A 15,494-nucleotide genomic window follows, 5' to 3' on the forward strand; every position below is an offset into this window, starting at 1 on the left:
TCCCTCTCAGAAGGTACTGGGTTTTTAGCCATAGAAGCCTTAGCCCCCTTGGGACCCTGGGAGATAGTCTCTGGGTCAGCTACTGGGCTTTTGTAAAGAAATTTGTGGGAATCAGGTACTCTGCAGTATCTGTCAGGCTTAGCCGGAGCAGGAGGAAGAGAGTCTGGGTTGAAACTGGATTCTAAATAGACATCATCCACAATGTCCAACACAGGTGGGATGGCTAGACGTCTGTGTTGGGGGAGTAAAAGAAACTCTCCGAGCCTTTTCTTGGAATCAGAGTAGTCCTGACCTTCCCAGTGAAAATGTTCCCTCATAGTGTGTAAAGTTTCCCCAAAAGAGTAGTCCTCAGGAGGAGAAGCTGAGGGAATAGAGTCCTCAGCATCAGAATCTTCATAAGGAGAGAAGGAATAATCTTGGTCCTCAGAGGAATCCGAAGAAATGGACAGTTGCTCAGAGGAAGCAGAGTCTTCCTCTTGTCTAGCCCTTTTGTCAGGAGGGGGCTGTGAACTCCTGATAAGAGAAATCAAATCTTCAGCCATTTTGAGCATCTGTTTCTTAGGCATAGGGCCTTGAACAGGAGACTGAAGTGCAGTCTTTTTAGATTTAGGAGTCTTCGACTTAGAAAACGTTTTAATGGTGAGAGTCATCGGTCTGAAAACGCCTTCAGAAACCGATGGCGTTTCTGTAGCACCGACATCTTTAGAAGCTAAGTCGTCAGAAGGGCCTGAAGAAAAAGGCTGCGTTGGCCTAATACATTCCGTCAAAATATCCGTAGCGGTCTCGGGTTCCAGATCTGCGGTAGTCAGGGGCTGCGTCGGAGCCTCACTGAGAACCGGAGACCGGATCAACCGAGGCCTCGGAATCTGGCTTAGGCCTGGGCTGTCGGTCCTTATCCCTGCGTTTTTTGTGCACGCCGGTAGTCGATAGCTCCGACGGCAAGTTGTAGTTAAATTTTCTACCAAAATAGTGTCGTGTGAAATCAAATAGTCTTAATAGTACGCTTATTAAACCTAGCACAAAACCGACAAGAAGTGACGTCGTGATCAGGACCTAGGCAAGGTATGCAGTAAGAATGAAAATCCTTATGAGGTATTTGCTTCCCACAAGAAATGCAATTGTTAACTTTTTCTGACATCGGTCTGAGGCAAGAAAAGTTTCCCCAATGGGGTTACTTAGCTTTATAGAAGACTTTGGTCTGAAATTCGAATTCAACAATCTCAGGAGTCGGCCGACCGGCACTTGCGAACTGCTTCTGCTTCGGGCACCGCGCGGCAAGAAAGACTGAAGAAAATGGCGTCGGTTGCAATATATATACCCCTGGCACACTGACGTCAGGGATGAGGCGACAGCAACAGACGTCGGACCAAGACTTTGGAATTCCGGCCGACTGCGGGACCGCCTGACGACAGGATAACCCCAAGTGTGATGACTGCAGCAGGGTAATACGATGAACATGGGAATAATACATCCCCTGGATATTATGTCTTGCACCCATTTGTTGCTTGCTATCTTTTGCAAGATTTTGTAGTGCAGGGACAATCGCCCCCTGACTGCCTCCAGAAGCAAGCAATCAGGAGCGGTGAAAGGGACTACCCAAAGAAGGATTCTTTGGAGCCCTCAATCTGCGGGCCTCCCCTGCCATGAGGTCGGCGTCTTCCATTACTGTTCCTCCCTCTGCCTCTAGGGGAACTTTCACCCTCTGTGTCATGGAAAGACCTTTGTGATTGTCTCCCTCTGCTTCTAGGGGAACTTTCATCCTGTGTGTCGTGGGAAGGCCTTTGTGATTTTCTGAACCACATCTTCCCACTACCTCTCTGACCTTTGGGAAAGGGTCTGGTAGGTGTGGAAAAACTTACTCCAATAGCAGACAAGGACTTGCCTTCCCTGTTCACACCTGGTAAGCGTTTCTTTAACTTTCAGCCCAAAAAGAGAAAAGCCAACAAAAGGGGAGTTAATGAAAGAAAACAAAAGGCTCAGTGAAATCACAAAGGCGCATCCAGGCCTGCCTCCTGAGAGAGACACCTGAACCTACAGCCCTACTCATTCCATCTGCTACACAAGATACGAGTCTCATGGAAGACTATCTGCCACTACATCAGCTACAGCTCCTTGGAAGGAATCTGAAAGTTCCTTCAACAGATCGCTCTGTAATCTGGTAAAGTGGGTCAAGTAGTTCAGCGACCGTAAGGCAAAGGTCGCTGATGAAAAGATGCACTTCCCATACTTATCCATGGTCCTGGAATCCTTATTCAAAGGATGGACAGAGGAACTGGTCTCAGACGGATCCTTTTTAGTGGCTGCCCCCATGACCATGGCATCAACTGCTACGCATTTATTTAAGAATGGCTCGTCTTCGGGGGAAGTAATGTACTTATCTGGCCTCCTTGGAATTGGCTCTATGGAATCTGGGGTCTCTCAAGCCTTCCAAGAGATCAACTCAATAAGCTCATCGGAAGGAGAGGTCACCCAAATGGTTGAAGGGAGAGATCCGAAAGCCTTCAGTTATACTGACCAGGGGATGTGGACTGCTAGTCACCTCTGTTTTAAAATTTCATGGATGTCTCTAAGAGAGACATCTTCAGGAAGTGACCATGGGGATCCTTCTGCTTCATTGAGATCAGGACCGGCTGTGGTAAGACTCCTCTGGGGAGTCGAGATGCTTCCTCTTGCAAGTACTCCTCTGAGGGACTTCCTCAGCGGGGTAGGCTGGGGTCCCCTATTGGACAACCTGAGGCCTGGGGTCTCTGCGGTTCTGTGAAAAGGGTATGTGAGAAGGTAAAGACACCTGCGCAGAACTGGGAGGAAGATATGAAACAGACTGCGCCAGACTGGGATGTAGTCAAAACCCTCCTCTTGACTTCAAAAGCAGTCTGCCCCTGCTCTGAAGAACACTCTGGATTCGACAAAAGGGTTGTCGGAGCTGAAGGAATCTCTGGTCCAGGAGACAGAAACTCCAAGGTAGAGGCAGGAGCCGAACTCACCTGCACCAAAGCCCCCAGACACAGGGTCGGATCCAGAGAGATCCGAACTAGCTCAGTGGACCCGACCAGAGAGTGTCGGCTCCTAGAGGTCTCCTACTCTGACTGAATGGAAATGGTTGGGGCAGACAATGGATTTGAGGAACCTTTGGGTCCCGGATCCAAAACAGACAAGTTGGACATCGGAATCTTCTGGCTTCAAAACCAATGGATCAGAGGAAGAGAAGGTGCTGAAGGGAAAGAGTGCATCTGATCCGATTCCTTTGGGTTCGGATCCAATAACAGTTTGGCTAAGGCTAGTGTCTTTAGCAGCCTCTGCACTACCCTTTCCACATCATCGACAGACAAACTCCTGGTAGACTAAGTAGACAGGGTTGGAGATCTCGATTTTGGCAAAAAGGGAGATGGGAGCTTGGAAGATATCTGTTCCAATAATGGAGAACGGCTCCAATATCTAAATTCAGAAGGAGCCGAAGAGGCTGGACCTGAGGTTTCTGGAGCAGACAGTCTAGGAGCTTTCTGCTTTCGCTAAGAGGAACATTTTGATGGTTTGTCAGATTTCGCTGACTGGTCAGAATTGGAGGACTCAGTAGAAGTAACATCAGAGAAAGGAGTTTTTAGCAGTCCCTTTAAAATAAGTTTATTTTTATGCTCCATCACAGCCCTTTGATTAAAATCATGGCATATGGAGCAAGATTCTTGGGAGATAAAGAGGCCCCAAGAAATGCACACAAATTGTGTGAATCACTTAGGGGCATCTTTTTCTCGCACTGTTCACATTTCTTGAAACAAAGAGGCTTCACTTCAGGTTTTTGAGACATATTTATTGACCAAGACACACACATGCAGAGAAACACTCGCACTAGAAAAAGTCCTCCAACATAAATGAATGGAAAAGCTTTGAAGATAGCCAGAAAGTACTTTTTTTTAATACAGAAATCGTCCTCTAACTCAAATGGACAATAAAGGAGATAAAAGGAAGAAGAAAGGAGAGGAATAAATGTCCTCTAACTTAAACGGACATTAGCAAACATCCTCTAACTTTAATGGACGTCAAGGGGAAACAAGGGAAACGACACTCAACTCTTTATAACTACAAAGTTGGGTAAGGATATACAAAAAGAAAGAAACTACACTAACAATACAAAAGGTTTAAATTTCAGTTTAAATTTAAGAGATTTAAATAATAAAAAAAGCATTCAGCCCAGAGCTTGCTTAGGAATCACGTCTTTCGCAGAGCGGCAAATGAGATCTGAGGAAGTCAGGGAGTTGCATTGTGGGTAAGGAAGAATGCCCACAAGCGTTGCTGAAGGCTTTGAGCTTTTGTAAAATGCCGAGATGGATCCGATGGATCGGATCTGACCCATCAGTGAAAATAAAGGCGAGATTGACAACATCACATCTGATATCCAAGGTAAATAAATGAATGTTAAAAGCAAAAATAAGGTACTGCTTTGCAACAATCACATCCTTCAGGCAATATAAAAGCAAGCTTTATGACAATACCTTAAAAGCTGGAAAACAAGTCAAATGACTCTGAAATGTAAATCACAAAACAAGTCAGAGTTTCTTACCAGAAGACATCCTCCAGTATGTCCAATGGCAAAGGTGCAGGATTAAATACCAAAAATAATCTTTCTTTCACCCTACTATCTGGCAAGGCCATACTCTGAAGTGGTGGAAGAGATAGATCTGTTTGTATTCGTGACGGTGGTGAAGTGCAGCTTACAAAACTGTGCTGTAAAAGTTAAAGTTTATAGTCAGTGGAAAAAAGGCATCTCAAAAAATAATTCTATTTTTTTCTGCATGACAAAGATCTGAACTAACACCTCATACTTTGTTTGCATGCTGAGTGGTGTGATAACATTTACATTCAGTAAATTCACATTTTAAATAGGATTATTGTGCAGTACTTCAGAATGAAATGGACTTTGGCAAAGGCTAAATTTGACACTTGAAAATCACATTACAGCCATCTACCGTATTGCCTCCATGTCACCCATAACCCACAAGACTTATCAAAATAAATTGGAGTTCCTCGCAATTGAACTTAAACCAATTTTCCTGGAGGATTTTAACTCTCTTTCTATTAGGCAGGGAACCTACGCTACCATAAACAAGTACGCACACCGCTTCCTACATTTCATAAAAGCTACCAACTTAGACCAGTGTTCATGTCTTAACAAGGGATAGGGGATCAAAAGTATTGGATCTAGTCCTCAAAAATAACACCCCACTATGCTCAACACCTGTAAGTTGCCAATCATTGGTCAAATTTGACCACCATTCAATAATATTCACTACAAGAGAAAAAACTTTGTGCGATAGTGACGGACCTTATGGTTAGGGTTTGGGTTAAGGTAAGTGGGTAGATAGTAGTGTATGTTTAGTTTAGTGTACCGTTAGATGTAGGAATTTAAGTGTACGTGTGTGGTTGCTGTTTGTTTGATGTGCTTGTGTTGTGTGTATGTGTTTCAGAGCAGCAAATTTTTTCCATGGGAAAAAATTTGCTGTTCTGAATGTTCGATAGTTTCATGTTTAGATGTTTTGGGGCCGATGAAATAGTGTTCACTATTTTCATCTTTCGATAACGTGATATAAACGCAAATTGAATACTAGTTTAAGGAAAACACTACCTATTTGCAACCCACCTTCCCAAATCAGGTATTAAGAAAAGCACAACATACACATAAAAAGACGACTAAACTAAAATTGCTTTTGGCTAACTAATGAAATAAAGCCTTCTTCAGGTCTGTGACAAGAAAAAGAAATTATGTATTTACCATAACGTTCCATGTGAGTTGTTCATCTCACCTTTATTCTTACTGATGGGTTCGGAGACTATCCTTGGCTCTGAGTCGGCCAACTACAAAAGTTAGAGGTCTAAAGCCAGTTCGAGGCCAGATCCTTATCCCATGATGCACTACGAACCTCCCTCAGATCTTGTTTGCTGCTAGCTAAAGGCTAAAGCCGTCATTATGCCACTCCATCAGAAAAAGGTTCCAATTCAGACTTCTCAGACCGCTAGTAAACTGGAAGGGGGTTGGTGGGCGGGATATAAGAATGAAGACGAGATGAACAACTCACACGGAACGTTATGGTAAGTACATAACTTCTTTATGTGAAGTTGTTCTATCTCGCCATTTATTCTTACTGATGGGTAGCGTCCCAAGCAGCATCTTTTTCGGGTGGCTCAAGGGAGAACATACCGCAGAACCAAAGGAGGTTCTGTCCCTGGAGGCCTTATCCACTTTATAATGGTTGATGAAGGTATGAGGTCTAGATCATGTGGCAGCCGCATAGATAGAGTCTAAAGGTAAGGCTGAAGTGGCTACAGATCTGGTGGAAAGAGCCTTTATCCTTTGTGGTAAATAATTATTCATAGAAGTGTACATGAAAGCAATACAGTCTGATAACCATCTGGACAAGGTGACTTTAGATACTGGATCACCTTTCTTTGCTTCGGAAAAGGAAACAAACTGATTTTTCCTGAATTGCTTGGTTCTGTCCAAATAAAATCGTAGTTGTCTATGCACATCAAGTTTGTGAAGCATGTATTCCAATTTGTTTGTATGTTTGGAGAAAAATACAGGTAATTCAATAGTTTGATTCAGATTAGCTTCTGAGCAAACTTTGGGTAAAAAGGAGGGATTTGTTCTCAAAGAAACTCTGTCATTATGAAAAATTAAATGGGAGGAGTTGATAGTCAAGGCTTGTAACTCGGAAATCCTCCGAGCAGAGGTTATTGCCACTAGAAATAAAGTTTTCCAAGAAAGGTATTTAAGGTCACAAGGTGAAGCTGGTTCAAAAGGGAATAAAATAATGTGAGAAAGAACAAGGTTCAAATTCCAAGGAATGGAGGGCATTTTAACAGGTGGTCTTAGACGGAAAGTGCCTTTTAAAAAGGCACTGAATATTCGATGAGACATAATATTTGAAGAGTCTAAACCAAAATGGAAATTGGAAATAGCTGCCAACTGTACTCTAACTGTAGCTGCAGCAGCACCTTCAATGAAAAGCTTAGTAAGGAAATTTAGGATAGCAGAAGCAGAGGCCAAATAAGGATCGATTTCATTTTGAAATGCCCAAATAGCGAATCTCCTCCACTTGCTACGATGCATTTTTCCATGTGGACAGCTTAGGAGAGGCTGTCAAAATGTGTTTAACTTCTGTTGAAAGATTAGGAAACCTGGCTATGTTTGGAATTGGAGCAGCCAAGTTGTCAGTCTGAGGGACTGTAGAGAGGAGTGAAGAGTTCTTGAGGCATGAGTCAGGAGATCCTGCAATGGGTCCAGGATCCAAGGTTCTTCCAGTAGATGAGGCTGGAGGAAAGGGAACCAAATCTGCTGAGGTCAGAATGGGGCTATTAAAATCAAAGTTCTAACCAGAGACTTTGCTTTCTGTAACACTTTGGGTATCAGGGGTACTGGAGGAAACGCATAGAGAAGGCCCAGGGGCCAATTGTGCACAAGTGCATCCCTTGGAGTTTCACCTAGAGGGGGAATTAGGGCAAAGTAGTTGCTGCATTTGGTGTTGGCTGGGGTTGCAAAGAGATTGCAGCAAGGCTGGCTCCATCTGCGGAAGATCCTTTCCACCACTTGATGCTTCAGAGACCACTAGTGCGGCAAGAGTATTGCTCTGTTCAATCTGTCTGCTATCATGTTGGACTTCCCTGGGATATGCGTTACTATCAGAAAGCGCTGGGTAGAAGTCGCCCATGTCCAAACTCTTAGGGCCTCTCTGCAAAGGGGATAAGACTTGGTCCCTCCCTGTTTATGTACCAGACTACTGACATATTGTCCGACTGTATAGTGATTGTTCCTAGAGGAAGAGAGTCTTGAAAGAGTCTTGAAAGAACTGCAACGCTAGGAGAACCGCTCATCTCCACAACACTTATATGCAGGCAAGCCTCGTGTTGATTCCATGTACCTTGGGCTGTTCTTCTCTAGTAATGCCCCCCCCCCCCCACACCAGGGAAGCATCCGTAGTCACTGTGGCTATAGGAAGGGGTAATACAAATGGTCAACCTACAGTCACATGGTGTGAAGTTATCCAACACCGAAGATCCTTCTTGCAAGAGTCCGTTATTAATATCTGATGAGTCATTGGTAGTTCTTGATAAGACCACTGGGTGAACAGAAGCCACTGAAGTATTCGCATGTGCATCCTGCCCAGAGGAAGAGCGATTATGGCTGAAGCCATGGAGCCTAGCATTTGAGGATGTTTGACACTGGAACTCTCGTGATCGGAAGAATGTCCAATATATGATTTCATAGATTTTGAATTCTTTCTGGAGGTAGGGATAATGTTAGAGTGACCGTGTTTAGTTCTGCTCCTATAAAAACGATCAGTTGCGATGGCAATAAGGCAGATTTTCCTGAGTTTATCTTAATCCCCAATTGCTGGCAAAGGTTTATTGTCCTGTTTCTCGCCTGAATAAGTTGATGCCTGGTGGTGGCAGTGAGAAGCCAGTCTAAATATGGAAACACCTGGAATCTGGATAATCTCAGGTGAGCCATCACTACTGCCATGCATTTGGTGAACACTCTAAGGGCTGTTGTGAGACCAAAGGGCAGAGTTCGAAATTGGAAATGACTGGCTCCCAGCCGGAAGCGCAGGTGATCTCTGGATGGCCTGTCCATTTTTATATGGTAGTACGCATCTTGGAGATCTATCGAGCACATCCAATTGTCTTTCCCCACAAAAGGGAGAATTGACTGAAGCGTGACAATCCGGAACTTTGTCTTTTTTACTGATTTGTTTAATCTGCTGAGGTCTAGAATGGACCTCCAGTCCCCTGTTTTCTTTGGTACAAAAAAAGAACCTTGAGTAAGTACTTGATCCTCTTTGGTCTGCTGGGACGGGTTGGACGATTCTTTTTTGAAGCAACGTTTGAACCTCTAGGGTTGCTTGTTCCCTGTGACTGGGAGGAATATTCAGGAATTTTTTGAGTAGTGGGGGGAATGTGGCAAAGGGTACTGAATATGCTCTGGAAATAATACTTCGTACCCAGATACCTTTTGTGATTTTTAGCCAGGCATCTGGGTACAAGGACAGGCGTCCCCCGACTGCCTCCAGAGGTGGACAGTTGGGCCGCCTCTCAGGAGCACTGATAGGGTTTCCCAAGGAACTGATCCCAGTCTCCCTGATTTTGTGGACCTCCCTCTGCAGCAATGTTGGCGACTTCCGTTGTCTCCCCCCTCTGTCTCTGGAGGGGGGCTTCACCACGAGTGGGACTTGCGTAAAAAGTACAGTTGTGTACACTACCATACATGTAGACGTTCGAGTGTATTCACTGTTGCAGTGATTAAATTTGGGTTATCTGCCTGCAGGTAGCCCACAGCCACCCTGAATACCAGAGTCTTGGATTCCTGCGTCGGATGCTGTCTTCTTCCATGACATAAGGTCATCAGGGGTATAAAACATGCAACCGACGCCATTACATCAGTTTTTCTTGCCCCAGATGTCAGGTGCCCCCACAAAGGGAAGCAATTATATGTTATGTTACACCTCCATCAAAAAGCAAATACACCAGAAAGCTTAAAACAAGAAGCAAAGTAGAGCCAAGAGAAGTCAGGGGGCTGGAGGGAGGGTAACCAGGACTGCAACAGTGAATACACTTGAACATCTACATTTATGGTACGTGTACACAATTGTACTATGTTCTTCATGTTTCAGTGTTGCAGTCATTACATTTGGGTTGTTTCCCAAAGCTAAGAAAGGGAGGAGGAAGTCAGAGAGCATTAGGGCCAGCTATTAAGCCCTGCAAAACTGCAGTGGCAAAACCAGCTCTGGATTTAGAAAAAATAGACGTGGTAATGTTTGGTGAAGGTATGTACATAGCTCCAGGTAGCAGCTTCTAGGATGTCTCTGGTAGGGACCCCTCTGAGAAAGGCTGTAGAGGTATATGCAGCCCTGGTGGAATGTGATCTTATCCCCTGTGGGGTAGGTTTTCCATGGTGCTTATAGCAGAAATTAATGCAATGGGCTATCCATTTAGAAATGGTTTGCTTTGAAATGGCCTTCCCTTCTGCCCCTGCAGCAAAGCCAACTAGCAGCTGTTCAGATTTTCTGAGAGGCTTAGTCCTGTTCAAATAAAATCTCAGTTGTCTGTGCACGTCCAAAGAATGCAGAATTCGTTCTCCTTTGTTTTGTGGATTCGGGGAAAAAGGTAGGCAAATGAATGGACTGATTTAGGGCCACACTAGACATCACCTTGGGCATAAAGGAAGGATTGGTCCAGAGGGAAACCCTGGGCATAAAGGAAGGATTGGTCCTGAGGGAAACCCTGTCTGTGTGGAAGATAATGAAGGGCTCCACTGACATGAGGGCCTGTAATTCAGACACACTTCTTGATTACGTGATGGCTACAAGGAAGGCTGTTTTCCAAGAAAGGAATTTCAACTCTGCAGTTGCAGCTGGTTCAGATGGAGGGAGAGTGAGCAAAGTCCCAGGCTGGAGTAGGGCCTCGCATGTGGGGTCTTAAATTTTTAGCCCCTCTGAGGAATTGCTTTAACAGGGGGTGAGAGAAGAGGGGTGGTTCAGTATTACAATGTGCTGAAATTGCAGAAGCATGAATTTTAATTGACGAGAAGGATAAGCCCTTGTGGAGCATTTCTGTTAAGTACTGAAGAATATGAGGTAAGCTGGGCACCGTAGTGCCCATACCCTGGGTCTGGCTCCAGGAACAGTATATTTTCCACTTTTCAGCATAGGATTTCCTAGTACTAGGTCTCCTTGCTTCCAGAATGACATCCAGCACCTGCTTACTGAGGGATGCTATTGGAGAGCTCAAGGAATTAGCCAGGCTGCAAGGTTCAGGGTTTGAAGCTGAGGGTTCAGAATCTGGCCCGCCAGCTGGGAAAGCAGGGAAGGTGTCCGAGGTAGGTGCCATGGATCCAGCAGTATCATGAGGGGGTACCAGTGCTGGCGGGACCAGTCTGGTGCAATAAGTATTGTCCTTGGTTTGTCCTGTTTGATCTTTAGCAGAACCTTTGAGAGGAGAGGCAGCGGGGGAAAGGCATAAACTGAAATGCTTTCCCAGGTAAAGGAAGGGCATCCACATTCCAAGCTTGACTGTGGGGAGTCCTTGTGCAGAATTTGTCCAACTGGTAGTTCTGGGGGGAGGCAAACAAGTCTACCTCTGGAGTCATCCATTTGTTCCTCAAGAGGTTGAATATTTTTGGTTCCAGTTTCCATTCGTGTGGGTCCATGAGATTTCTGCTTAGGTCGTCTGCCAGTGAATTTAGCTTGCCTGGCAGGAATTGAGCTTGTAGGTGCACTTGGTAGCTCAATGCTGTGTTCCACAGAGCCATGGCTAGTCTGCAGAGAGAGTATGAGTGGGTTCCCCCCTGCTTGTTTATGTACCACATAACTGTGGTGTTGTCTGTCTTTACCAATAATTGTCTTGGAAGGATGTGGTCTTTGAAGGCTGTCATTCTGTACAGCTAACATTTCTTTTTGGTTGATATGCAGGTGCATCTGACTCGGGTTCCATTTGCCCTGAATGCACTGCCCTGCCAAGTGAGCCCCCCATGCATAGTCTGATGCGTCTGTTATTAGGGTTTGGACGGCAGGGGGTAGACTGAAAGGGAGCCCCTTGTTGTGGTGGCAGGCCTCTGTCCACCAAAGGAACTCTGTCTTTATACAAGGAATGATAGGAATCATTGATTCCAGGTCCTGAGAATGTTGACACCATAGGCTTTTTAGATACCATTGTAGTTTCCTCATATGCAGTCTTGCATATAGAATTAGTAGAAGGCAAGAGGCCATAAACCCCAGGGCTTGCAAAATTTTCCTTGCAGATAGCTGGGTCTTTGTGGCCAGTAGTTTGAAGTAGGTTGTCAAATAAACTTGTTTCTCTGGCATGAGGCAAGCCATCTGGGAAGTTGTGTTCAAGCTTGCTCCCAGGAATACAATCTGTTGGCAGGGTACTAGATGAGATATCTTTTCATTCATGGTCTACCCCAGCGAGGTTAGAAGTTTCTTTACGAATGCCAGATGTTTTAATAGCATGTCCTGGCTTTCTACCTGAATCAGACAATCGTGCAGGTATGGGTATATATCAATATTTCTCTGCCTGCAAAATGCAACGGCTGGAGCTAGACACTTGGCGCAGCAGATAAGCCAAAGGGAAGTGCAGAGAACTGATAGTGCAAGGAGCCTGCACTTCCTGCAAGATTCCCTTATTGGAATGTGCAGAAAGGCTTCCTTTAAGTCTAAGGTTGCTAACCAGGCATCTTTGCCTAGCATAGGAAGCAGCTGTTGAAGTGTTAGCATTTTGAATTTTGGGATTACCAAAAAGATGTTTAGAATAGAGAGGTCCAAGATAGGATGCCAGGAGCTGCCTTTTCTGGGTACCAGAAAAAGTCTTCAATAAAAACCTTGTCCCCTTTCTTCTGCTGAGATAGGTTGAACAGCCCTGATACGTAGAAGAGAGAGAACCTGCTGTTGAGCCTCTGCCCACTGATTTGGGGGTAGGTCTGGCCAACCGTTTGGGGTTGGTAGGGTGTGAAGTGGAATCTGTATCTTTGGGAAACTATATTTAAAACCCATTTGTCCTGGGTAATGAGTTCCTAGTTTTTTGCATGCAGGGCAAGCTTTCCTCCTAGGGGAGCAGGCAGGTGAGCAGGGCTTGGAAAGGTTAAGTCATTGTGACATTTTTCCGTAGGGGAGTGTCTTACTACTTCCCGTTTTGGAAGTGGGAGCTCCCCACTGCCTAGGCCTGTGTTTAGCCTGAGACTGTAACCTAGGTGGTCTGCTGTTCCTGGGTTTGCACTGAGAAGGCCTGGAAGAGACTGGAAAGGACCAGTTCTTTGAAGGCCAATGCCTACTAAATCAGGGAGGCTGTACTTACAGGAAATCTTTAACAGTTTGCATAGATTTAGCTTTTTTCTCCATCTTTTTTGAGGACTTCTGCTTTGTTGCCAAACAGGCGGTCTTGGTTTAAGGGAGCATCCAGTAATTTAGTTTTAACATGATCTGGCAAGTTTTGCTCCTTAAGCCAAGCATGCCTTCTAAGTACAGACCCAGTGACAGCAGCCCTGCAAGATGCTTCTAAAGAGTCAAAACCACATTGCAAAGTATGTTTACCAGCTTGTTTAGCACAATGTATTAAATGCTATAATTCTTTATGTTCAGCACAGTCAGGAATCAACATAATTTTCTGTTTAAATAGTTCCATAATATGCTGCTGATACTTTAACACATGAAACTGGCAATTTAAGGCCCTAATGGCCAAAGTAGCAGAAGTGTATACCTTCTTACCCCATCTGTCCAAGGCCCTAGAATCTCTATCAGAGGGGGTAGGATTTTTGGAAGCAGTAGCCTTAATGCCCTTTGGTCCTTGGGAAATGGTCCTTGGATCTGCAGTAGGACTCTTGAAGAGGAACTTGTGAGAGCCAGGTACTCTGTAATACCGGTCAGGTTTTCTGGGAGCTAGAGGTAAAGTGTGTGGAGACAGGCTAGACTCCAAGAAGGCATCATCTACAATGTCCAGAACAGGAGGTATAGCTAAAGGCCTGTACTGAGGGAGGAGTAAGGATTCCCTAAGCCTCTTTTTTGAGTCAGAGTAATCCTGGCTTTCCCAGTGGAAATGCTCCCCTAAGAGTGTGCAAGGTTTCACCAAAAGAAAAATCTTCTGGAGGGGAAGCAGAGGGAATGGAATCCTCTGCATCAGAATCCTCATAGGTAGATAAGGGCAAATCCTGGTAATTAGAAGAAACAGAGATTTCAGCATCCTGATCGGGAGAATCAGAAGGAAAATCAGTTCTAGGTCTCTTAGAGGGGGAAGGCTGGCTTCCCCTAATTAAAGTAATAAGGTCTTCAGCCATTCTAAGCATTTGTTTTTTAGGCATATGGGCCTAACCATGCAGTTTGGACATCAGTTTTCTAGGCGTGGGTCGAGTTTTAGGCCTGGATGAGGAAGATGGTGTCTGTTTAAAATGCAAATCTGTAGGCCTGAATACACCTACAGAAGCCGGTGCCTACACAGTGGCTCCAGACCCATCCAAGGTAGAGAAATCCGCAGGTTCCATAATCGAAGATGCATCTTGTGGCATACGGACTACGAATGGGTCTCAGTAGAGGCCTGCGAATCTGAAATTCCAGGTATCAGGGCCTGCGAAAGTGCCTCACTGAGTACTGGCAAACTGGCGATTAACTTAACGGAAGCGTCGTCAGCAGCTTTGGACCTATGCGGTCTGTCTCTGTTTTTATCCTTATGTTTTTTTCGGAATACCGGTAGTCAGATGGCTTACCGAAGCCATTTCTGGACAGTTAAACCGGGTACCAAAATAATTTGCTGCAAAAATAGACAGACGACGAATAGTTTGGGGGTTGAATAAGGTACAAAACCAACAGCTAGGGACTTCGTGGTCTGGGCCTAAGCAAGGAATGCAGTACGAATGAAAATCTTTAGGAGGTATTTGCTTTCCACAAGTAAGACAGTTGTTAACTTTTACTGACATCGGTTAAGAGCAAGAAAAAGGATCCCCAACAGGGTATTTAGCTTTTTTGAAGACTTCGGTTCTGAAACTCGAAAACGAAAATTTCAGGAGTCGGACGACCGGCACTTGCAAAAGTACAGTTTTGTACCTACCATAAATGTAGATGTTCGAGTGTATATACTGCTGCAGTCATCACACTTGGGTTATCCTGCCGTCAGGCAGTCCCACAGTTGGCCGAATCCCAAAGTCTTGGTCCGGCGTCGGTTGTCGTCGCTTCTTCCCTGACGTCAGTGCGACAGGGGGATAAGAGAGGCAGCCGACGCCATTTTCTTCAGTTTTTCTTGCCCCAGATGTCAGGTGCCCCCAACTAGGAAGGCAATACAAATACCTATGCAAAAATACCTTAGTAGATAAACAATAGTACTAGCTGTTAGCAAATACACCATATAGACATGCATCCAATAGATTGATGTACATGGAGTTATAACTAACACCCTGGTATGTAGAGGGGATGGTGGGAGGATAACCTGGACTGCAGCAGTATATACACTCGAACATCTACATTTATGGTAGGTACTTAAAACTGTACTATGTTCATCGTGTTATACTGATACAGTCATCACACTTGGGTTGAATCCCAAAGCTATGGATGGGTGGCTGGTACTAAACTGGGTTAGGTGAAGCTAGGATGCCCTGCAGAACTGCAGTGGCAAAACCAGCTCTGGTTTTTGAGTATAATGGAAGGTGGTAGTGCTTGGTAAAGGTGTGCACTGAACTCCAAGTAGCTGCCTCCAGAATGTCCTTGGTTGGAACCCCCTGAGAAAGGCTGCTGAGGTTGCTGTAGCCCTGGTAGAGTGGGACCTAATATTAACAGGCACTGCTTTCCCATGGTGCGAGTTGCAAAAGCGGATACAATGTGCTATCCATTTGGAGATGGTCTGTTTTGAAATAGCCTTTCCTTGTGAACCTGCAGCATAGGATACAAAGAGTTGGTCAGTTTTTCTGAAGGTCTTTATCTTATCCAAATAGTAACATAGCTGTCTGTGAATGTCCAAAGAGTGAAGGA

General features: G+C 44.9%; 1 protein-coding gene across 2 annotated transcripts in view; it reads right to left on the reverse strand.

The window, feature by feature from the left end:
• RBM45 (RNA binding motif protein 45) overlaps window positions 1–15,494 on the reverse strand; it is a 687,506-nt gene that overhangs the window by 248,132 nt on the left and 423,880 nt on the right. For both annotated transcript variants that reach the window (XM_044075431.1, XM_044075430.1), the window contains exon 8: window positions 4,556–4,719. In XM_044075431.1, the coding sequence (XP_043931366.1) occupies window positions 4,556–4,719 (164 nt within the window). The remainder of the gene's footprint in view (window positions 1–4,555; window positions 4,720–15,494) is intronic.

The sequence above is a fragment of the Protopterus annectens genome, chromosome 6.part1 (assembly GCF_019279795.1).
Source record: "Protopterus annectens isolate FY-2018-M chromosome 6.part1, PAN1.0, whole genome shotgun sequence".
Taxonomy (NCBI): domain Eukaryota; kingdom Metazoa; phylum Chordata; order Ceratodontiformes; family Protopteridae; genus Protopterus; species Protopterus annectens.